General features: G+C 39.3%; 1 protein-coding gene across 5 annotated transcripts in view; it reads left to right on the top strand.

Moving 5' to 3' along the window:
* Positions 1-24,516, top strand: part of PCNX1 (pecanex 1) — a 168,107-nt gene that overhangs the window by 27,843 nt on the left and 115,748 nt on the right. For all 5 annotated transcript variants that reach the window (XM_066274510.1, XM_066274509.1, XM_066274506.1 and 2 more), the window contains exon 2: positions 22,949-23,157. In XM_066274510.1, the coding sequence (XP_066130607.1) occupies positions 22,949-23,157 (209 nt within the window). The remainder of the gene's footprint in view (positions 1-22,948; positions 23,158-24,516) is intronic.

Raw genomic sequence — 24,516 nt, 5'->3', positions numbered from 1 at the left:
GGTCATCTGTACCCAGTGAAGATAGCCATAGGACCGACTCATTCGGGGGCAGACTAGGGAAGGAAAGAAGGCAGCACTTCTTGTTGTGAGAACTGTAGATTTTCTTCTCCTGAACAAGGTTATGGAAATGTTAAGAAGAGTTAGTTTAGATATTATTATAGGCGGAACTTATTTAGGACATGATTAGTATTTGTGGTTTTTCTCCCCGTGCCTAGACCATAAGGCATACTGCTTTCAAATTCTCATTTTTGTTCTCATTTGCCAGGTTTGTCCTGTCATTTAATTTCTTACATTTCCTACTTCATTTCCTACAGCAGATTGGCAGAGCAGACAGAACTTTAAAGCTAAGTAAGAAAAATTGAAGTTAAATTTTTCTCTCTGTATGTCAGTTATTATTTCTATTTAGTTCAATAGAACCTTAGTAGTTGGTAGCATTCAAAGATTCCAAAGCGCACAAAGAGAGACGCAGGAGTTTTAACAGAATGATCTGAATGAGTTAAGTGTTTTGAACCTGGAACCAGAACTGTATTCAGTTTTTTCTTAATATTGGATTTTGAACTATAGAGCAGCAAAGAAAGGTCTCAGGGGAATGACAGTTGTATTTATTAGTTACAAATTTGTAGCTAAACAGATTGAAGAAAAATGTGTAATTTAAACAGGTGTTATGTAGAAAGGTGGCCTTCTGGGTATCTGTGAATTTTGAAAGGCTGACCTAAGTTTCTTTAAACTTTCTGTGATTCTTCTTTTATAGTTGATCTACTTTTTAAGAGAGACAGTGAAATACAATCATCATGTTTGAGTCTATTTAAAAATTTTCCTTCAGCCCTGGCCGGTTGGCTCAGCGGTAGAGCGTCGGCCTAGCGTGCGGAGGACCCAGGTTCGATTCCCGGCCAGGGCACACAGGAGAAGCGCCCATTTGCTTCTCCACCCCTCCGCCGCGCCTTCCTCTCTGTCTCTCTCTTCCCCTCCCGCAGCCAAGGCTCCATTGGAGCAAAGATGGCCCGGGCGCTGGGGATGGCTCTGTGGCCTCTGCCCCAGGCGCTAGAGTGGCTCTGGTTGCAACATGGCGATGCCCAGGATGGGCAGAGCATCGCCCCCTGGTGGGCAGAGCGTTGCCCCTGGTGGGCGTGCCGGGTGGATCCCGGTCGGGCGCATGCGGGAGTCTGTCTGACTGTCTCTCCCCATTTCCAGCTTCAGAAAAATGAAAAAAAAAAAAATTTTTCCTTCATAGTACTGACAGCCCTCTGTTCCAGTCACTACTTAGTTTTGTATCCTGAGATTTTGTCAAATAGTTAAATAAGACATTGAAGTTATTATCATTTTTTCTAGTGATTTCTATGGAACCAATGGGATATCTTCACAGTAATCCCAAACCAATGTTTTGCCAGTGTAAATTGATAAATCTCAAAAATTTAGAGGTATTATTCAAAATTATAGCTTGTTATAGTAAAAAACAGATATACTGTACTATGTACTATGTGCTTTGCCTAAGATCTTTTAAAACAGGGTTTTGTTTTTTTTTTGTTTTTTTTTTTTACCATATAGTTTTGCTTAGAGAGCAGGCAAGATGAGCAGATTTTCAGAATTTTGTTATTAAATGATACTGTTGAATGTAACTTGATTTTAGGGAAATACACGGTAAAAGAGCAATTACTGGCCTAGGTTTGTTAGCAGCCACTTTGTTTCTTTTATCAATAGTTTTTTTTATTTGATTTTTTGATTTGTCACTTTTTTAAATTAAGTGAGAGAAGAGGTAAGACAGACTCCTGCTAATGCTCCAACTGGGATCCACTTGGCAAGCCTGCAATTGGAGGGATGCTCTGCCCACCTGGTGTGTTGCTCTGTTGCCCAGCAACTGAGCTTTTCTTAGCGTTTGAGGTAGAGACCATGGAGCCATCCTCAGCACCTGGGGCCAGCTCACTCCAATTGAGCCATGGCTGTGGGAGGAGAAAAGAGAGAGGGAGAGAAGCGAGAGGAGGAGGGGTGGAGAAGCAGACGGGCACTTCTCTTGTGTGCCCTGACTGGGAATCAAACCCGCGACATCCACATGCTGGGCGATGCTCTACCACTGAGCAAACTAGCCAGGGCAATTTTTTACTTACTGAGGGGGAGAGAAACATTGATTTGTTGTTCTACGTATTTGTGCATTTGTTGGTTGATTCTTGTATGTGCCCTGACCAGGGATCAAACACGCAGCCTTGGCATATCTGGATGATACTCTTAATGACTTAAGCTACCTGGTCAGGGCCAGTTACTTTGTTTCATAGTTGGATTAAACTGGTGATGTTGGTGATTGTAGATTTGTATTTAGCATTTATGAGGGATTTAAAATGCTTGATGACCATTTATTTATTTGTTTGTTGGTTTGTTTATTTATTTATTAAATTTTTTTAGTGAGAGGAGGGGAGGCAGAGATACAGATTTCCATATGCACCCCGACCAGGATCCACCTGGCAAACCCGCTAGGATGGGGCCCTTGCTCTGTTGCTCAGCAGCCAAGCCATAGCGTCTGAAGTTAAGGCCATAGGAGCCTCCTCAGCGCTGGGGCCAATTCCCTCAAGTTAATTGAGCCATGGCTGTGGGAGAAGAAGAGAGAGAGAGAAAGAGAGAGAGGGGGAGGGGTGTAGAGGCAGATGATTGCTTTTCCTGTGTGTTGTGACTGGGAATCGAACCCAAGACATCCACACACTGTGATGCTCTACCACTGAGCCAACCGGCCAGGGCCACTTAATCTTTTAGATGTTTGGTTTATTGGTGAGAGTAGAAAAGAAATTTTCATTTAGAGAAGAAAATCAGCAAATTATGGCTCACATAGTTTTTGTATGGCCCATGAGGTAATGGTTTTTGTAGTTTTTAGTGGTTGGAAAAAAACCAAGAGTAGTATAGCAGTGGTCCCCCAACCCCCGGGCTGTGGACCAGTACCGGTCCGTGGGCCATTTGGTACCGGTCCGCAGAGAAAGAATAAATAACTTACATTATTTCTGTTTTATTTGTATTTAAGTCTGAATGATGTTTTATTTTTAAAAAAATGACCAGATTCCCTCTGTTACATCTGTCTAAGACTCACTCTTTTTTTTAAAATTATTAAATTTAATGCAGTGACATTGATAAATCAGGGTACATATGTTGAGAGAAAACATCTCCAGATTATTTTGACATTTGATTGTGCTGTATACCCCTCCCCCAAAGTCAAATTGTCTTCTGTCACCTTCTATCTGGTTTTCTTTGTGTCCCTCCCCTCCACCACCCCCTCTCTCCTTCCTCCTCCCCTCCCCCCTCCCCACCCCCGTTGCCTTCACATTCTTCTTGTTCATGTCTCTGAGTCTCATTTTTATGTCCCATCTATATATGGAATCATATAGTTCTTAGTTTTTTCTGATTTACTTGTTTTACTCAGTATAATGTTTTCAAGGTCCATCCATGTTATTGTAAATGATCCGATGTCATCATTTCTTATGGCTGAGCAGTATTCCATAGTATATATGTACCAAAGCTTTTTAATCCACTCGTCCTCTGACGGACACTTGGGCTGTTTCCAGATCTTCGCTATTGTGAACAATGCTGCCACAAACATGGGGGTGCATTTCTCCTTTTGGAGCCATTCTATGGTGTCCTTGGGATATATTCCTAAAAGTGGGATAGCTGGGTCAAAAGGCAGTTCGATTTTCAGTTTTTTGAGGAATCTCCATACTGTTTTCCACAGTGGCTGCACCAGTCTGTATTCCCACCAGCAGTGCAGGAGGATTCCCTTTTCTCCACATCCTCGCCAGCACTTATTCTGTGTTGTTTTGTTGATGAGCGCCATTCTGGCTGGTGTGAGGTGATATCTCATTGTGGTTTTAATTTGCATTTCTCTAATGATTAGTGATGTTGAGCATTTTTTCATATGCCTGTTGGCCATCTGTATGTCCTCTTTGGAGAAGTGTCTGTTCGTCTCTTTTTCCCGTTTTTTGATTGGATTGTTTGTCTTCCTGGTGTTGAGATTTACAAGTTCTTTATAAACTTTGGTTATTAACCCCTTATCAGATGTATTGTCAAATATGTTCTCCCATTGTGTAGTTTGTCTTTTTATTCTGTTCTTATTGTCTTTAGCTGTGCAAAAGCTTTTTAGTTTGATACAGTCCCATTTGTTTATCCTGTCTTTTATTTCACTTCCCCGTGGAGATAAATCAGCAAATATATTGCTCCGAGAGATGTGGAGAGCTTACTGCCTATGTTTTCTTCTAAGATGCTTATGGTTTCACGGCCTACATTCAAGTCTTTTATCCATTTTGAGTTTATTTTTTGTGAGTGGTGTAAGCTGGTGATCTAGTTTCATTTTTTTGCAGGTAACTGCCCAGTTTTCCCAACACCATTTGTTAAAGAGGCTGTCTTTACTCCATTGTATTTCCTTACCTCCTTTGTCAAATATCAGTTGTCTATAGCTGTGGGTTTATTTCTGGGTTCTTTGTTCTGTTCCATTGATCTATAAGCCTGTTCTTATGCCAGTACCAGGCTGTTTTGAGTACAACGGCCTTGCAGTATAACTTGATATCAGGAAGTGTGATACCTCCCACTTTATTCTTCTTTTTTAAGATTGCTGAGGCTATTCATGTTCTTTTTTGGTTCCATATGAATTTTTGTAATATGTGATCTTGATCTTTGAAGTATGTCATTGGTATTTTAATTGGTATTGCATTGAATTTATAGATTGCTTTGGGTAATATAGACATTTTAATGATGTTTATTTTTCCTAACCATGAGCACGGTATATGCTTCCACTTGTTTGTATCTTCCTTGATTTCTTTTATCAATGCTTTGTAATTTTCCGAGTATAAGTCTTTAGTCTCCTTGGTTAAGTTTACTCCTAGGTACTTTATTTTTTTGGTTGTAATTGTGAAGGGGATTGTTTCCTTAATTTCTCTTTCTGACTGTTCATTATTGGTGTATAAAAATGCCTCTGATTTCTGAGTATTGATTTTATATCCTGCCACTTTGCTAAATTTATTTATCAGGTCCAGTAGTTTTTTGACTGAGACTTAAGGGTTTTTTTTCTATATACAATATCATATCATCTGCAAATAGTGATAGTTTTACTTCTTCTTTTCCAACTTGAATGCCTTTTATTTCTTCTTCTTGTCTGATTGCTGTGGCTAGGACTTCCAGGACTATGTTAAATAAGAGTGGTGAAAGGAGGCACCCCTGCCTTGTTCCTGATCTTAAGGGGATTGCTTTTAATTTTTGCCCATTGAGTATGATGTTGGCTGTGGGTTTCTCATAGATGGCTTTTATCATGTTGAGGTATGTTGCCTGTATTCCCACTTTGCTGAGAGTTTTGATCATGAATGGGTGCTGGATTTTTTCAAGTGCTTTTTCTGCATCTATTGAAATTATCATATGGTTTTTCTCCTTCTTTTTGTTTATGTGATGAATCACATTGATTGATTTACAAATTTTGTACCAGCCTTGCCTCCCCAGAATAAATCCCACTTGATCGTGGTGTATGATTTTTTCCATATATTGTTGTATCCAGTTTGCTAATGTTTTGTTGAGGATTTTAGCATCTATATTCATCAGATATATTGGCCTATAATTTTCTTTCTTTGTGTTGTCTTTGCCTGGTTTTGGAATCAGAATTATGCTTGCCTCATAAAAGGAGCTTGGAAGTCTTCCTTTCTCATGAATTTTTTGAAATAGTTTGAGAAGGATAGGAGTTAGTTCTTCTTTGAATATTTGGTAGAATTCAGTTGTGAAGCCATCAGGCCCCGGACTTTTCTTTATTGGGAGTTTTTTGATAACTGTTTCGATCTCATTTGGTGTAATCAGTCTGTTTAGGTTTTCTAATTCTTCCAGATTGATTTTTGGAAGATTGTATGTTTCAAGGAATTTGTCCATTTCATCTAGGTTGTCTAGTTTTTTGGCATACAGTTCTTCATAATATTTTCTTACAATATTTTGTATTTCTGTTGTGTCTGTTGTTATTTCTCCACTCTCATTTCTAATTTTATTTATTTGAGTTCTCTCTCTCTTTTTCTTGGTGATTCTAGTTAAAGGTTCATCAGTCTTGTTTATCTTTTCAAAGAACCAGCTCCTAGTTTCATTGATCCTTTGTATTGTTTCTTTTCTTTTCTTTTTTTTTTTTACAGAGGCAGAGATAGACAGGAACGAAGAGAGATGAGAAGCATCAATTATCAGTTTCTCGTTGCGCGTTGCGACTTCTTAGTTGTTCATTGATTGCTTTCTCACATGTGCCTTGACCGCGGGCCTTCAAGCAGACTGAGTAACCCCTTGCTGGAGCCAGCGACCTTGGGTCTAAGCTGGTGAGCTCTTTGCTCAAGCCAGATGAGCCCGCACTCAAGCTGGCGACCTCGGGGTCTCGAACCTGGGTCCTTCCGCATCCCAGTCCAACGCTCTATCCACTGCGCCACCACCTGGTCAGGCTGTATTGTTTCTTTAGCCTCTATGTCATTTATTTCTGCTCTGATCTTTATTATTTCCTTCCTTCTACTACATTTGGGCTTTACTTGCTGTTCTTTTTTTAGTTCTTTTAGATGCAGGGTTAAGTTGTTTATTTGAGGTTTTTCTAGCTTCTTAAAGTGTGCCTGTAGAGCTATGAACTTCCCTCTCAGTACTGCTTTTGCTGTGTTCCATAAATTTTGAGTTGTTCTATGCTCATTGTCATTCGTTTCTAGGAATTTTTTTATTTCTTCTTTGATCTCATTCTTAATCCATTCGTTATTTAACAACCTGCTATTTAGTTTACATGTGTTTGAGAATTTTTTAGCTTTTCTGTTGTGGTTCATTTCTAGTTTCATGCCGTTGTGATCGGAGAAAGTGCTTGATATGATTTTAATCTTAAATTTGTTGAGACCACTTTTGTGCCCTAACGTGTTCTATCTTAGAGAATGTACCATGAGCACTTGAAAAGAATGTATATTCTGCTGCTTTAGGGTGAAAGGTTCTGAAGGATATCTATTAAATCAAAATGATCTAGTGTGTCCTTTAAGTCTGCTGTTTCTTTGTTAATTTTCTTTCTTGAGGATCTATCTAGTGATGTTAGTGGGGTATTGAAATCCCCTACTATTATAGTATTGCTGTTGATCTCACCCTTTAAATCCAGCAAAGTCTGCTTTATATATTTAGGTGCTCCTATATTAGGTGCATAGATATTTATAATAGTTATATCTTCCTGTTGGATTACTCCCTTTATCATTATGTAGTGGCCTTCTTTATCTCTTACTATATCCTTTGTTTTAAAGTCCAATTTGTCTGATATAAGTATTGCTACCCCAGCTTTTTTTTCATTTCCATTTGCATGAAAATTTTTTTCCATCCTTTTACCTTAAATCTATGTGTATCTTTTGTTCTAAGGTGTGTCTCTTGTAGACAACATATGTATGGGTCCTGTTTTCTTATCCACGCAGCTACCCTATGTCTTTTGATTGGGTCATTTAATCCACTTATATTTAAGGTTATTATTGATATGTAGTTGTTTATTGCCATTTTAGTCTTTAAAGCTGTATTCCTTTTTTGCTATATTCTTTTCCCACTTTGATCTATTTACAACAGGCCCCTTAACATTTCCTGAAGCATTGGTTTGGTTGTAATGAATTCCTTGAGTTGTTTTTTGTCTGGGAAGCTTTTTATTTCTCCTTCGATTTTAGATAATAGCCTTGCTGGATAAAGTAGTCTTGGTTGTAGGTTCTTGTTCTGCATTACTTTGAATATTTCTTTGAGAAGTTGGATGTCATCCTTATGGGGGCTCCTTTGTAGGTAATAGCTTTTTTTTTCTCTTTCAGCTTTTAATATTTTCTCTTTATCGCTTAGCTTTGGTATTTTAATTATGATGTGTCTTGGTGTAGGTTTCTTTGGGTTTCTCTTTAATGGAGTCCTCTGTGCTTCTTGAACTTGTGAGAATTTCTCCTGCATTAATTTAGGGAAGTTTTCAGCTATGATATGATTGAACAAAGTCTCTATCCCTTGTTCTTTTTCTTCTTCTTCAGGAACCCCTATGATATGGATGTTATTTCTCTTCATGTTGTCACAGAGCTAAGAGTTTCCTCAGACTTTTTGAGTCTCTTTTTTTTTTTCTTCTCTGCTTTCATGCCTTCATTCCAGTTGTCCTCCAACTCGCTGATTCTATCCTTAGCTCTATCTATCCTGTTGTTAATTCCTTTCATTGTGGTCTTTATTTCTGATACTGTATTTGTCATTTCTTTTTTTTTTTATACTTGCTATTTCTTTATTTAGGTGTTCATAATGACCATCCATTGTTGTTCTAAGATCCCTAAGCATCCTTACAATCATTATTTTGAACTCCGCATCTGGAAGTTTGATTATTTCCATATCACTCAGTTCTTCTCTTGTGGTTTCATTTGGATTGCACTTTTTTGTCTTTTCATTGTCTGTGTGGGTGTTTTGTTTGTAGAGTTGGTTGAGTCTAGGCTTGGTGTCGTCTGCCTCCAGTTTTCAGTTGTGTTATTTCTAGGTCTTCTTGGGTTGGTATCAGCTATTATTTGTAGTCTACTTTCGGATTTGGGCAGCTTTGAAGTCTTGATTTGTTTGTTTTCTTAACAGGTGATAGTCTTGTTTAGTGATCTCAGCAGGGGGCTTCCTTGAAACTGTATCCAGGAATGCCGTGAGTGTAACCTGAGACTCTGAAGGCCTCTTCCACCAACTAATCTCTCTAGGGGCAGGGTGTTTTCTCAGCTTCAGTAGGGGGAGGTGTATCTCAGATCTCCATGGAGACCTGAGTTATTGCCCCTCCTCCCACTTCTTGTTTTCAGCTGTGTCTTGTTGCACTGATTGGAGCTGGAGAGATGTCTGGAGATCTCTGATCTGGAAGCAATTCAGTACTCTTTTGTGGGGAAGGATCAGCCCCTCTCCCAGCTATGGCTGCCTTCAGCACGGATGAGTCAGCTTTTTTTTTAGGTCGTCTTCTGCATTCCTTAGCCCCTCACAGTCTGTCCTTCTCTCTTTCCTTTCCACTTGGGAGATAAGCTAGTCTTTTCAACACACCTCACTCCCTGGTCGCCAGGCAAGTGGCTGTGAGCAGTATTTTCTGCTCTTTTCTCTAGGGTGAGATCCCCTCTGGGCTCTCAGCCTAACCCCCCCTTATGTCCCTGTAAGCAGGGGAGATTCAGGCGCTCTCTACCAGGTTTGTTGTGGCTTCTTCTTTGCTCCTTGGTTTTTGAGAGCTGTTCTTGTAGTCCAGAGTTGGTTTTTCACGCCGATATTTCCTAAATTGATTTGTATTCCAGTTTGGTGGTGAGAGCTGGAATGTCTGTGTGTCCGCCTACTCCGCTGCCATCTTCAGGTCTAAGAGTCACTCTTGATTCTTGTCTGGGTCACGTGATACATTTATCCGTCCCACCCTAAAGGCCGGTCCGTGAAAGTATTTTCTGACATTAAACAGGTCTATGGCCCAAAAAAGGTTGGGGACCACTGTAGTATAGAACTTCATGCTATGTGAATATTGTATGAAATTTAAATTTCAGTGTCTACAAATAAAGTTTATCTATAAACATCATGCGTGCTTATGTATTGCCTGTGGCTCTTTTCACATTACAACAGAGTTAAGTAGTTATGACAGATCATATGACTGCCAAGTGTGCAATGTTGTCAGTCTTTAAACAGATAAAGTTTGCCAACCCCCAGTTTGTTTGTTTGTTTGTTTATTTATTTATTTATTTATTTTGTATTTTTCTGAAGCTGGAAACGGGGAGAGACAGTCAGACAGACTCCCGCATGTGCCCGACCGGGATCCGCCCGGCACACCCAACAGGGGCGACGCTCTGCCCACCAGGGGGCGATGCTCTACCCCTCCGGGGCGTCGCTCTGCAGCGACCAGAGCCACTCTAGCGCCTGGGGCAGAGGCCACAGAGCCATCCCCAGCGCCTGGGCCATCTTTGCTCCAATGGAGCCTTTGCTGCGGGAGGGGAAGAGAGAAACAGAGAGGAAGGAGGGGGGCGTGGAGAAGCAAATGGGCGCTTCTCCTATGTGCCCTGGCCAGGAATCGAACCCGACGCTCTACCGCTGGGCCAATCGGCCAGGGCCTGCCAACCCCCAGTTTAGAGGCAGTTAGGTGTCCTGATTAAGAGCAAGGAGTCTGGAGCTAAACTGCTTCTCAGTGTCCCGTTCTGAGACTTTTGGCAAGTGACTTACCTCTTTTTGCTTCAGTTTGTCCATCTGCACAACTGGGAGAAGAGTAGTGCTGACTTTATGAGGTGGTCATGAGAGTTAAATGAGTTATATGCATAAAGCACTTAGAAATGGGCCTGGCACATGGTAATCACTAAGTATTAAATATTAGTTGATATCTAAGTATAGGGTGTTATTTGTCACTAAATATTAGATTTAGTTGATAATCTCTTTATAACCTGAACTGGAAAATAATGCATTGAAGTCAGTTCTGATTGATAACAGCTATAAATACTATATTAAGGGAGCACTCTTTTGTTAACAATAACTTCTAGATCTTGATTAAGTGGTGTAGAAAATATTGAAAATTAGGAATCTAACACAACATAGATAATGAGCATGTCTTTACATTGCTGCCCAAGGAAGTGAGCATTGCATTAAAAATCACTTTTCTGCTGGGCAGTGTGCTAGCCATAGGGGAGAATTAGTCACCTGAGCTTTGAAATGAAATATAAGATAAAGAAAGAGGTTAGTTACTTCATGATTTTAGTATGAGCAGTTTTGTGATTCTAATTAGATTCTGGAGAAGAGGACTATCAGAAATATACTTGGTATCTTTTTTTTTTTTTTTTTTTTTTTGGTGAAAGAGGAAAGGGGGAGGGGAAAAGCATCAACTTGTTCCATTTAACTGTGCAGCTATTAATTGCTTCTCATCATTTGTGCCCTGACTGGGGCTGGAACTGTCACCCTTGGGTGGAGCCCTGATGGGGACTTGAACTGGCAACCTCAGGGTTAGGCCACACCCTTGAGATCTAATCAGTGACCTCAGAGCTCCGAGGTGATGCTCTATTCACTGCGCTGGCCAGACCTATACTTGGTATCTTTAATAGCTTGAACTTATTACTCCTGACTGAAATGTCACAACTCTTTAATGTTAAGATAAACTGTCAGAATTTAAGAAAAATAGACTGTGGTGTACATGGCTCAGTCTTGCAGCTTGTTTCTGAAGATTTGATTTTCTTTTCTCACTGGAGAGAAGACAAAGTGAAACACTCATTCATCTAACTTTTTAAAAATAGTAGTAAAAAACCTAACATACCATTTACCATTTTAACACATTTTTAAGTGTACTGAGTAGTTAGTAGTGTTAAGTATATGCATACTGTCACAGTGGATCTCCAGGAGTAATTCATCCTGCAAAACTTGAGAGTGTTTACATTAAACAGTAACTTTCCATTTCTCCTCACCTAGCCCCCTGGAAAGTACCATTCTGCTTTTTATTTCTGTGATTTTGACTTCCTTAGATACCTCAAATAAGTGAAATCATCTACTATCTTTTTTTTTTGTGACTGACTTATTTCAGTAGGCATAATATCTTCAGTGCTCATCCATATTGTAGCATGTGACATGATTTCCTTCCTTTTCAAGGTTGAATAATATTTCATTATATGTATAGACCACATTTTGTTTATCCATGCATCTATTTATGGACATTTGTGTAGAGTCTATCTCTTGGCTGTTGTGCAAATGATGTTGTCAACATGGGTGTGTAAATATCTCTTCGAGATCCTGCTTCTAATTCTTTTGTATACAACCCAGAAGTGGGATATCTAAATCTTGTGGCACTTCTATTTTTTTTTTTTTTTTGTATTTTTCTGAAGCTGGAAACGGGGAGAAGACAGTCAGACAGACTTCCGCATGCGCCCGACCAGGATCCACCCAGCACGCCCACCAGGGGGCGATGCTCTGCCCCTCTGGGGCGTCGCTCTGTTGCGACCAGAGCCATTCTAGCGCCTGGGGCAGAGGCCGAGGAGCCATCCCCAGCGCCCGGGCCATCTTTGCTCCAATGGAGCCTATGCTGCGGGAGGGGAAGAGAGAGGCAGAGAGGAAGGAAAAGGGGAGGGGTGGAGAAGCAGATGGGCGCTTCTCCTGTGTGCCCTGGCCAGGAATCGAACCCGGGACTTCTGCACGCTAGGCCGATGCTCTACCACTGAGCCAACCGGCCAGGGCCAGCACTTCTATTTTTTATTTTTAAGTTTTTGAGGAACCACTATATTGTTTTTGCAGAAGCTGCAGCACTTTACATTCCCATTCACCGTGCACAAAGGTTCCAGTTTCTCAAGGTCTTTGCCAACACTGGTTACTTTGTTTCCTTTTCTTGCTTTTCCTACCCTTCCCCTCCTCTTTATTGATAGTAGCTATCCTGTTGGGTATGTGGTGATATTTTATTGTAGTTTTGAGTTGCATTTCTATCCATCCAATTTTTAAGAGGGATAATCTAATTTAATGTATCTAACACAGTTCTCAGTGAGGAAAGTTTACCATAATTTTTGGGTCTATATTTGACCTGTATAGCTAGAGCTGCCATTCTGATACTTCCTCCTGCCATTCCCAGGGATGTGTAATTGAGAGTTAAGTATTTTTTTAAAGGTTTTATTTATTGACTTTAGAGAGCAAAGTGAAAGAGAGAGAGAAATAGAGGCAGAGGCAGGAGGGAGAAGCAGGAAGCATCAACTCATGGTTGCTTCTCCTATGTGCCTTGACTGGGCAAGCATGGGGTTTCCAATTGGTAACTTTGGCATTCCAGGTTGACACTTCATCCACTGTGCCACCACAGGTCAGGATTTCTTTTTAAAGGTTTTATTTATTGATTTGAGAGAGAGGAGAGATTAAGTATTTTTGTTAACTTCTTGCAAATGATTCAGGTGAGAACTTTACTGATTGCTTAAGTTATCCATTGTTGAGGTGAATATAAATCATGTCTTTGTAAAAGATGAAAGTTGATGTATTCTTTTTCTAGTATAAAGACCTTTTTATCATTATTATAATTTTAGCTTTTTTCTAATTATAAAAGAAATAAATGCTTATTACCAAAGAAACAGGAAAACACAGTAAACCATAAAATTACACTTAAACTATAATACTTACTGTGTTGTATTTGTGCAGTTGACGTTGCTGCAGGTAGCTGTGGTTTTCACTGTCATATTTCATTGGTAATTAAGTCTGCAGTTTATCATTTTCCTGTTGATTTTTTTTTTAAATGAGAGGAAGGGAGAGAGAGGCAGACTCCTGCATGCACCCCTACTGGATTCTACCTGGAACCCCCACCTGGAGGTGATGCTGGAATCAACCAAGCTGTCCTCAGTGCCCTAGGCCAACGCTTGAACCAGTCACCACTAGCTGCAGAGGAGAAGAGAGAGAGAAGGGGGTGTGTGTGTGTGAAGAAGCAGATGGTCACTTTACATGTGTGCCCAGACCAGGAATCAAACCCGGGACATTCACACATGGGGCTGATGCTTCATTCACTGAGCCAACTGGCCAAGGCCTCCTGTTGATTTTCAATTGAGGTTTTCCCCATTTTGAAAAGAAAGTCTTAATAGTGCTGCATGTGTGAGAGTTTCTCTCAATTTTATACTTATAAGAGGAATTGCTCGATCTTTGGTGATATGTTTACCATTTATATTTCTAGCAGTTTTATAAGCGATCTGGTTTTTGATACGTAATTTTTGTTCTGTTTCTTAATTTTTTTTTATTAGTTTTTTCACTTTTTTTTCTTTTTTTACAGAGACAAAGAGAGAGTCAGAGAGAGGGATAGATAGGGACAGACAGGAACGGAGAGAGATGAGAAGCATCAATGATCAGTTTTTTTGTTGTGACACCTTAGTTGTTCATTGATTGCTTTCTCATATGTGCCTTGACCGTGGGCCTTCAGCAGACTGAGTAACCCCTTGCTTGAGCCAGCGACCTTGGGTCCAAGCTGGTGAGCCTTGCTCAAACCAGATGAGCCTGCTCTCAAGCTGGTGACCTTGGGGTCTCGAACCTGGGTTCTGTACATCCCAGTCCGATGCTCTGTCCACTGCGCCACCACCTGGTCAGGTGTCTATATCTTAATTTTTGTCAATACAGATGAATGATAAATTATATATTGTGGTTAAATTGTGTTTTGCTCATTACTGATGAAGTTGAGCATGTTTTCATACGTTGTTTTTGTTGACTTTTTATCGAGGCACATAGGAGAAGCAACCATGAGTTGATGCTCCCTGCTCCTTTATTTTCATTGGTTTGTTTGCCTTTTGTTACTGATTTTGAAGGAATTCTTTATATATATTTGTACTTATATAAAGTGTATTACATGTATAGTATATGTATGTACATACATATATACAGGGGTGGGTGGGCAAAAGTAAGTGTATAGTTGTGAGTGCGAAGAGTTTATTTTTGTATTATTATTTATCCTTGTATTATGTATTTTTCTTTTCCCTTTTTTTTTGTGTGTGTGACAGAGACAGAAGGAGACAGAGAGAGGGACAGATAGGGACAGACAGAAAGGGAGAGAGATGAGAAGCATCAATTATTTGTTGGGGCACCTTAGTTCATTGATTGCTTTCTCATATGTGCTTTGAGCAGAGTGAGTGACTCCTTGCTCAAGCCAGCAACCTTGGGCTCAAACTAGCAACCATTTGGTCATGTCTATGATCCCATGCTCAAGCCAGCGACCCCATGCTCAAGCTGGTGGGCCCATGTTCACGCTGGTGAACCTGCACTCAAGCCAAATGAGCCTGCGCTCAAGCTGGGGTTTCGAACCTGGGTCCTCTGTTTCCTAATCCGACGCTCTCTCCACTGCGCCACCTCCTGGTCGGGCTATGTATTTTTCCATATGAACAACTATACACCTACTTTTGACCAACCTTGTATAGAAATAAATACCTCTCTATTACATGCTGTTGAATTAGCTCACTCCTGGTGACCCTATGAATGAGTGATGTCCATCCAGTGTCTTTAAAAGCCCTGCTCAGTTAATGTAGACCCATGCCTATGGCTTCTTGTATGGAGTTAATCAATCTCATGTTTGCTCTTCCTCTTCCTGCTGTTTTCTGTTTTCCTGGCACCATTGTCTTTTCCAAAGAACCCTGCCTCTCATGATGTGCCCAGAGTAGGACAGCTACACTTTTGTCATGTTTGCCTCCAGCTATGTTTCAGGCTTCATTTGTTCTAGGGCCCACTTTGTTCATCTTTCGGGTGGTCCAGGGTATTTGTAGAGTTCTCCTTTAACACCATATTTCAAATAAATCTTTTCTTTTTTTCTATCAGCCTTCTTCACTTTCCAACTTTTGTATCCAGAGATAGTAATTGGGAATATGAGGGTGTGGGTGATTTTAGCTTTAGTCTCTAATGACACCTTTGCTTTTGGTGATCTTGCCTAATTCTGTACACATAACAAATATACAATGGTACATTTTAAAATGTGCCTTTTAGTTTATAGCTTGTCTTTCATGCAATCTATAGTATTTCTCAAAAAACAGAAGTTACTATTTTATTTTATTTTTTTAGTGAGAGAGAGAGACAGGAAGGGAGAGGGATGAGAAGCATCAACTCATAGTTGTGGCATTTCAGTTTTTCATTGATTGCTTCTCATACGTGCCTGACTGGGGTGCTCCAGCCAAGCCAGTGACCTTGGATTCAAGCCAGTGACTTTGGACTTCAATCCAGAGACCTTTGGGTTGAAACTAGTGACTGTGGGATCGTGTCTATGATCCCATGCTCAAGCTGGTGAGCCTAGGGTTTCAAACTGGCAACCTCAGTGTTTTGGGTCTATCCAGTGTGCCACCACTGGTCAGGCGTGATGAATCCTTACTTAAACAGTTGACATATTTGCTTGAGTGCCCTGAAGGATATGATACCAAAAGTTTGTAAGTGTTGCCTTAAATAATGAAGTACAGTAGTCCTCCCTTTATCAGTGGGGGATATGGTCCAAGACCCCTAGTGGATTCCTGAAACCACAGATAGTACCAATCCCCATATATATATATGCTACCTCTTATTATACACACATTTGTTTTCACTTAAAGGAAGAACTCTACAGCTTCTCTTTGGCCTGTGTGAATTGCCACCATTACTACACTGGTACTTTGAGGCTATTATTAAGTAAAATAAGGATTACCTAAGCACAAGCCCTGCGATATCAAATCAGTTGTTCCGACAACAGGATAGCTACTAAGTGACTAAGAGGCAGCAGCATATCCAGTGTGGATACAGTCTGGACAAAGGGATGGTAGACATCCCAGACGGGATGGAGTAGGGTGGCAAAAGATTTCGTCATGCTCCTCAGAATGGTGAGCGGTTTAAAACTTAGGAATTGTTTATTTCTGGAATTTTTCATTTAATATTTTCAGACCATGGTTGACCATTGGTAACTGAAACTGCAGAAGGTGAAACTACAAAAAATGAGGGATTATTGTTGTCGCAATAGTGGTTTTAAAAAAAAAAACACAACTCAGTATACACGGTATCTTATATTAGTGATGGCCATTTAAAGAGATTTGCTAAAAAAAATTTTCACAGCCTTGTCTTCAGTTGTGGGTGATGTCTGCTATTCTGTTAATATTTAAGTTATAGATCATTGATTTTTTTCAAATTTTCTAAATTACATTTTACGGTCAATATTATTTTCTGTCAGTTTCAAGTGTACAGATTAGTTGTTAGATAATCATATACTTTACAAAGTGGGCCCCCTCCCCTATATGTCAAATTTCCCCCTGGCACCATCCATAGTTATTACAGTATTATTGACTATATTTTTTGTGCTGTGCTTTACATCATTTTTATGGCTGAGTAATAATCCATTATATATATCTAGATATCTATAGATATCTATAGATATCTAGATATATATATGCATCATACATAGATATATAGATATCTATATATATAGATAGATAGATATGCATCAGAGCTTTTTTATCCACTTCTCTACTGATGGGCACTTGGGCTGTTTCCAGATGTTGGCTATTGTAAACAATGAATATAGGGGTGAATTTATTCTTTCAAATTAGTGTTTTAAGTTTCTTCAGATACACAGGGTAGGACAAATGTAGATTTTCAATTGTGAGTACGTGAAACAGAGTTTATGCTTGTATTATTATTTGTTAATTATTGTATTATTTTCCATATGAACAACTTAAACCTACTTTTGCCCCACCATGTATAATCAGAAGTATAATGGGTCATAAGGCAGTTTCATGTTTAATTTTTTGAGGAATTTTCATAGTGTTTTCCATAGTGGTACCAGTCTGCATTCCCACCAGCAGTTCATGGGTGTTCTCTTTTCTCCACATTCTTACCAACATGTGTTGTTTGTTGATGATAGACATTCTGGCAGGTGTGAGATACCTGATTGTTTTAGTTTGCATTTCTTTTAATTTTTTTTTTTTTCTTTCTGAAGCTGGAAACAGGGAGAGAAAGTCAGACAGACTCCCGCATGCGCCCGACCGGGATCCACCCGGCACGCCCACCAGGGGGCGATGCTCTGCCCCTCTGGGGCGTCGCCATGTTGCGACCAGAGCCACTCTAGCGCCTGAGGCAGAGGCCACAGAGCCATCCCCAGCGCCGGGGCCATCTTTGCTCCAATGGAGCCTTGGCTGCGGGAGGGGAAGAGAGAGACAGAGAGGAAAGCGCGGCGGAGGGGTGGAGAAGCAAATGGGCGCTTCTCCTGTGTGCCCTGGCCGGGAATCGAACCCGGGTCCTCCGCACGCTAGGCCGACGCTCTACCGCTGAGCCAACCGGCCAGGGCCGCATTTCTTTGATTATTAGTGACATTGAGCATCTTTTTATACATCTGTTGGCCATCTGTATGTCATCTTTGGATAAGTTTCTATTCAGGTCCTCTGCCCATTTTTTAATTGGAGTGTTTGTTTTTTTGGTGTTGAGTATGAGTTTTTTGTAAATTTTTGATATTATCAGATGTATCATTGGTTAATATCTTCTTCCATTCAGTAAGTTGTCTTTTCATTTTGTTGATGGTTTTCTTTGCTGTGCAAAAACTTTTTAGTTTGATATAGTCCCATTTTTATTTTTTTCATTTGTCTTCCTTGTCCAAGGAGGTATATCAGAAAAAATATCGGGAAGACGAATGTCAGAGATTTCATTGCCTATGTTTTCTTCTAGGAGTTTTATGGTCTGGAGTTTTACATTAAGTCTGTCTGTATATGGAGTAAGAAAGTGGTCTAGTTTCTTTTTTTTGCAGGTATCTGTCCAATTTTTCCAATATTATACATTGAATACATTGTCTTTACTCATTGTATGTTCTTGCCTCCTTTGGTCATATATTAATTGACCTATAGGCATGGGTTTATTTCTGGGCTCTCTATTCTGTTCCATTTGCAGATCATTGATTTCTGACCTAATTGTTCCAAATGCCTGAGTATAACTACATGATAAGCAAATCTCAAAAATCAAGAAGTTAACTAATTATAGCATAATCGAACTGAAAACCCCCCAGCTTGTGTGGTTTAATGTTATAACCTTTTGCTATACAAGATGTATGAGATTGGTGTTTAATATGTAAAAGAAGAGTTCTTGAAGTCTGTGATGACTGCAGGCCTTTATTTTGAGCTTGCAGTGCTGTGACCTTTCTAGTTATTTAAAGAGGGCCTTGTTTGTCCATCAGTACTACACCACCTGCTACGCCTTCCTCATTCTCTGCTGTCCACTGTTTGTGGTACCCTAGGAAAGAAATAAAACCAGCTTTTCTGTATAGGCAGTTTGTAGTAATAGATAGACACTTACATGAAGGTAAGGTAGATCAGTTTTTATTGTCAGAGGGAAGGTAATGTGCTTGCTTGTACCAGCACTAACTTAAAGGTGACATCTACAATAAAATAGTGTAACCTAAGAAAATAAAGCATGCCCTTTTGGAAATACTAGTACTTTTGCTTGTTATGGAACATAATTAACCTTAAGTCAGTAAGTACCTACCCCCCACTTTAAAATAGATGTTTTAATTTAGAATTGGGTGGTTGTGTTGAATGTGATACAACAATTGTATTTTTGACAGAAACATAAGCAGTTTTATCTTGTAAAGGTTTCTTTCTTCAGAGAAAAGAACCGGCTTTCCTGTGAGATGCTGCTTGTTGATAAGTGGATTGTCTCTGACAATCTTTCTTTGAAAACACAGTATTGATATATCTAACTTAATAAAATATAAAAGCAAATAGAGAATATTACTAGGTTTGCTCTTTGGTTATAATCCATAAGACTAAAAAATAGGTGACTTAGGTAGTTTGTAGGCTTTGGTAGTTGATTTTAGAGGACCACAGAATCCGTGTAAATGCAAACATCTTTTACATTTTTCTTGTAATATTAGTGAAGCACAGTTCAGGGAGGGTTTATGATCCTTCTGATTCCATAATAATATTGTCAGCTGTGCTGGGATCACAGTGTTGTAATGTCAGTAGAGTAGAAACAAAGTCCCACGGCAGCCCAGTGTGTGTCTGTGCACTTCACTCCCTTTGGGAAAAGTGAAACTTGCAGCACAGCTGTTCTTTGTCACCTAGAAGCCTCCAGGGTAACCTCTGATCAAGCTGAAGTATTTACACCACATAGTATAAAATGAATGGGCACTGTGAATTACAAGTGTGGTTTTCAGGGTGAAATGGCCACTTAAATGTTTTTTGCTTTTCAGTCTTCTCAATGTTCAGTGTGTTTTTTAAAAACGAATTCTGTACATACTGTATAGATCCTACATATTTTAGTGTTTCTTGGCACTCAGATACTGCTTTTAGCAATATAATAGTAGGGAGAGAGTTTCTTTAGATCTGTTTTAAGCATTCATAATCTTTGACTCTTGTAGAAGCAAATACGATACCATTCAATATTAAGTAGTCTCTTTTATCTTTTCCCATGGGCAAGGGGCCATTAACATTTCCATTGGATTTGTCTGCCACTGTGAATAGTAATGGTAAGGTTGTTCTTCCTATCCACTTAATTAATGTAATCAATCATTTTTATCTTAACATGCACTATGTCGAATAATGGTAGAACTCTTAGTTTTCATTGACAGTTTTGAAAATGGAATTGGTATTGCAGTATATAGTAAAACACCCAGTAGTGTAGGCATAATAACCTTTCTTAATTTTGTCATTTAGGTGTTTTCTGGTTGTGTGTGTGTGTGTGTGTGCATGCGCGTTTTAAGTGTGTGTGTGTGTGAGAGAGAGAGACAAACAGGAAAGGAGAGAGAAAAGAAGCATCTACTCATAATTGTGACACCTTAGTTGTTCATTGATTGCTTTAGTTTTCCTTGACTAGGGGGAAACAGCCAAGCCAGTGACCCCTTGCTCAAGCCAGCGACCTTGGGCTTCAAGCCATCAACCTTTGGGCTCAAGCCAGTGACCATGTGGTCATATCTATGATTCCACACTCAGGCCAGTGACCTCAGGGTTTTGAACCTGGGTCTTCAGCAGCCCAGGTCAACGGTCTATCCATTGCACCGCTGCCTAGTCAGGCTAGGTGTTATGGTCTTGGCTAAGTCATTCAAAGTTAGTAGGTCTCAATTTCATGTCTGAAAATGAAGGTATTGAACTAAATGATCTCCAGGAATTCTAGTTCTTATGTAAACATATCATATGGAAACCAGCATCATGCAGAATTTTGTAAATAATCTGAGCAATATATGTGTTCATATTTGTGTTTACTTTTAAATTTTTTGTTAATTTGAGTGTGTGTCTCTGTGTATGTAGTGTCTGTATATTCTGCTTGGAAAAGGTTATTTAGGGTACTTTTAAAAATAATGAATGTTAGATTTATTAATGCTATAAATTAAAAAACATAAAATTTTAAACCCAACTCTACAGATTAAAATATTTTAGCAATCAATTTTAAGAGGTTTTGGTTTTTAAATTGGTTTAAGATCCTTTTAAGTTAAATTGCAATTATAAATGTAGTTTTCACTTTTAAGTACTGTGTTTCCCCATGTATAAGATGCACCTTAATTTTGGGGCCTGAGATTTGAAAAAAAAAAAGTATTACACAGAGTTATTGAACTCAAGTCTTATTCATCATAAAATTCATACAACTCCTCAACTGCATGAAGAAGTGGGAAATTCAGTAAAAAATTCTATAACCACTGTATAAGATGCACCTAGTTTTTAGATCCCAAATTTTTCGAAAAAAGATGCATCTTATATATGGGGAAATATGGTACTTAAGCTATCTGACAAATATTTGAGTACTTAATTGTTTTAAACCTGATATTTATGGAGTTTATAAAATTTTAAATACATTTTTCAGCTTAAAATTATAAGCCTAGATCAGTTATTCAATAACATTTTAAATTGGAATCACAGTTTTATTTTTTAGATACATTAATATGAATGGTTTCTTAATCTATGTATTTAAAAATACCAAGTAATGTATATATCCCTATTATGCTCATATTCAATCCAAAACTGTTCAACAGCATGCGTGAGTTACTTTTTTACTCTCCCAGTTTTAACCCATATGTTTTTCCTCTCTCTCCCTCCTAGATAACCAGACAAAACTTTTTTGTATCTGTATTCTAAACCTACCTGGTTCACCAGGACCTTTTCAGTTTCACTGTCTCAAGCAATTTGAGAGGTTACTTTGCCAAGCGAATATAGTGTCATGTTCTCAGATAACTGAAGTTGAAGTTTATGAAAACATTAGGAATCTAGAGCAATAGACATCCAGAGTGATTTTTTTTTCCTTATGAATGTGGACATAAGTTAAGCCTAGTTTCATAGTCTCTTCCACCAGTGACCCTGGGCCGGGCCTTCTAAGTCAGGCGGCATTTAAGCTTGCCATCCTGGACTCAAGTGTGTGGTCATTGTGCCCAGGGTGCTTCTGACCTATTTCAGTTCTATTTATTATTTGATTCTGTTCTGTATTATTTATTCAGCAGTCTGCACTTTCTAAGTGTTTTAGTGTATTTTATTTATTATTTTTCTGAAGTGAGAAGCTGGGAGGCAGAGAGACAGACTCCCATATACGCCTGACTGGGATCCACCCGGCATGCCCACCAGGGGGCAATGCTCTGCCCATCTGGGGCGTTGCTCCACTGCAACCGGAGTCATTCTAGCACTTGAGACAGAGGCCATGGAGCCATCCTCAGCGCCTGGGCCAACCCTACTCCAATGGAGCCTTGGCTGCAGGAGGGGAAGAGAGAGAGAGAAAGAGAGAGGATAGAGAGGAAGGAGGGATGGGGAAGGGTGGAGAAGCAGATGAGCACTTCTTCTGTGTGCCCTGGCCGTGAATCAAACCCTGGACATCCACACACCGGGATGACACTATACTGCTGAGCCAACTGGCAGGGCTTAGTGTGTTTTAAAATAAAACATACATGGATTTTGCGTGTCTCCCATGTCTTAGTCTGGTTTTATAGTCACAGTTCTAAGGATTCTCATGACAATTTTAACTTGCAGTTTTCTAGAACACAAAGAGTGTTTATATCTTAAAAAAAAAAAACAACCAAACTCACAGCACCTAAACAGATTGGGATCATAGCCCTGTCTTATGCATGTATTATGTAATGTGATACCCTAACTTTCCAATTGTATATTATAAGCTTTTTGGCAGGGACTTTATTGCTAGTACTTTCCATTGGAAATGTAATATGAAGCACATACATTATTAAAGTTTTTCTGGTAGTCACATTAAAAAAATAACTAAAAGTAAACAAAATTAATTTTAATATTTTATTTAACATAGTACTATAAATGTTATTTCAACATGTAATCAATAAAAAATTACTGAGGCATTTTATATATTTTTTTAATAGTGAGTTTTCAAAATCCTTTGTTGTTTTATTTTCAGTACACAACTCAGATCAGACTAACCACATTTCAGGTGCTCAATAGTGAGTATCTAGTGGCTACTGCTTTGGGCTTTGCTCTGCTAAACTTTTGCAACTTAGTGCTAGTACATAATTGTTTTGTGCATAACTATGTGTGTTTATTATTTTAGTTACAGATTTCTCTTAATTGGATGAAATTTAAGAAATTAAAAATGCATGTCTTTATTTTTTTTTGTCTTCAAGGCCCTTCCTTCTTCCATGATTATAGTAGCAGTTTATTGTCCTGTGATAGCTGCTATTTTTATTGTTCTGAAGATGGTCAACTATCGACTCCACAGAGCACTTGATGCTGGAGAAGTTGTAGACAGGAATGCAAATGAGTTCACAGATCATCGAGCCAAAGCAGAGCAAGGCAACTGTTCAACAAGGAGAAAAGACAGCAATGGACCTAGGTAAGGAAACCCATGTGCACGTGATGCATGTGTAAAATGATGTGATTATTATGTTGTGCCTGTTCTGTTTTTGTGGTTTTAAAACAGTGGTAGATTTTACACGATAGATACAATGACAAGTACAGATTGTCACAGTAGATCAGCAAAGTTTCCTGGCATATCTGGAGGATTAAATCAATATTCTTGCCGTTACTGCTAAATAGCATGTTGGAACCATAATAGTTATAAATGTGTAATAATTATTAACACCAAAGGCAAAAACCAGTGAGAAATGGTCTAAAGAAATAAAGTCCTGGCCAGATAGCTCAGTTGATTAGAGCATTGCCCTGAAGTGTGGAGGTCGCTGGTTTGTTCCCCAGTCAGGGCACATACAGGAACAGATCAATGTTCCTCTCTCTCTCTTTCTCTCTCCTTCTCTCTTCCTCCCTCCCTCTCTCTTCCTCCCTTCCTCTCTTCCTTCCTCCCTTCCCTCCTCTCTTCCTCTCTTGCTAAAATCAATCAATTACAAAAACAAAAAAGCATGGCTTATAAATCCTAGTATTTATATATTATACATATAAATAAAATATATATATCTCTCTTAAGCAAACTGTAATATTTTATTTGACATTGATAATTGTATTTTTTAGTTATCTATTATAAATATTTTTCACTTTTATATTCTCACCTTTGATAATTAGCTGTTCCTTCCCAAGATCTTTGCACAGTTAACTCAGTTAGGTTCAAATCTGTGTAAATGTCACTTCCTTCTGGAAACTTTCTTTCTGTCCCAGCCCAAGTATCCTGCTAAGGCTCAGGCACATTCTCTTGCATTCTCTTGGCATCACCTACTTCTTTGTTTTTCTTGTTTCTTTTTTTCTTCTTTTCCAAGTGAGAGGAGGGGAGATAGACTCCCGGACGCATCCCAACCGGGATCCAACTGGCAACCCCTGTCAGGGTCGATGCCCTGCCCATCTGAGGTCATGCTCACAACTGAGTTATTTTTAGTGCCTGAGGTGGAGGCTCCACAGAACCATTCTCAGTGCCCAGGGCCAATATGCTCAAACCAATCAAGCCATGGCTATAGGAGGGGAAGAGAGAGAGAAAGAAGGGGAAGAGAAAGGGGTGGAGAAGCAGATAGTCGCTTCTCCTTTGTGCCCTAACCAGGAATTGACCCAGGACATCCACACACTGGGCCGATGCTCTACCACTGAGCAAACTGGCCAGGGCCAGTCCTTATACTTATTGTTTAACTTTTTCATTGGCTGTGACTTCTAGCACATGGTTAAATGGAAATAGTGGACATCCTTGACATCCTTGTCTTTTTCTAATCTTAAAGCAAGCATTTTTAAATTTCACCATGAAATAGGATCTTTGTTT

This window comes from Saccopteryx bilineata, chromosome 4 (genome assembly GCF_036850765.1).
Source record: "Saccopteryx bilineata isolate mSacBil1 chromosome 4, mSacBil1_pri_phased_curated, whole genome shotgun sequence".
Taxonomy (NCBI): Eukaryota; Metazoa; Chordata; class Mammalia; order Chiroptera; family Emballonuridae; genus Saccopteryx; species Saccopteryx bilineata.
Note: the sequence above shows the minus strand (reverse complement) of the source record. Positions and strands in the feature narration are given on the sequence as shown.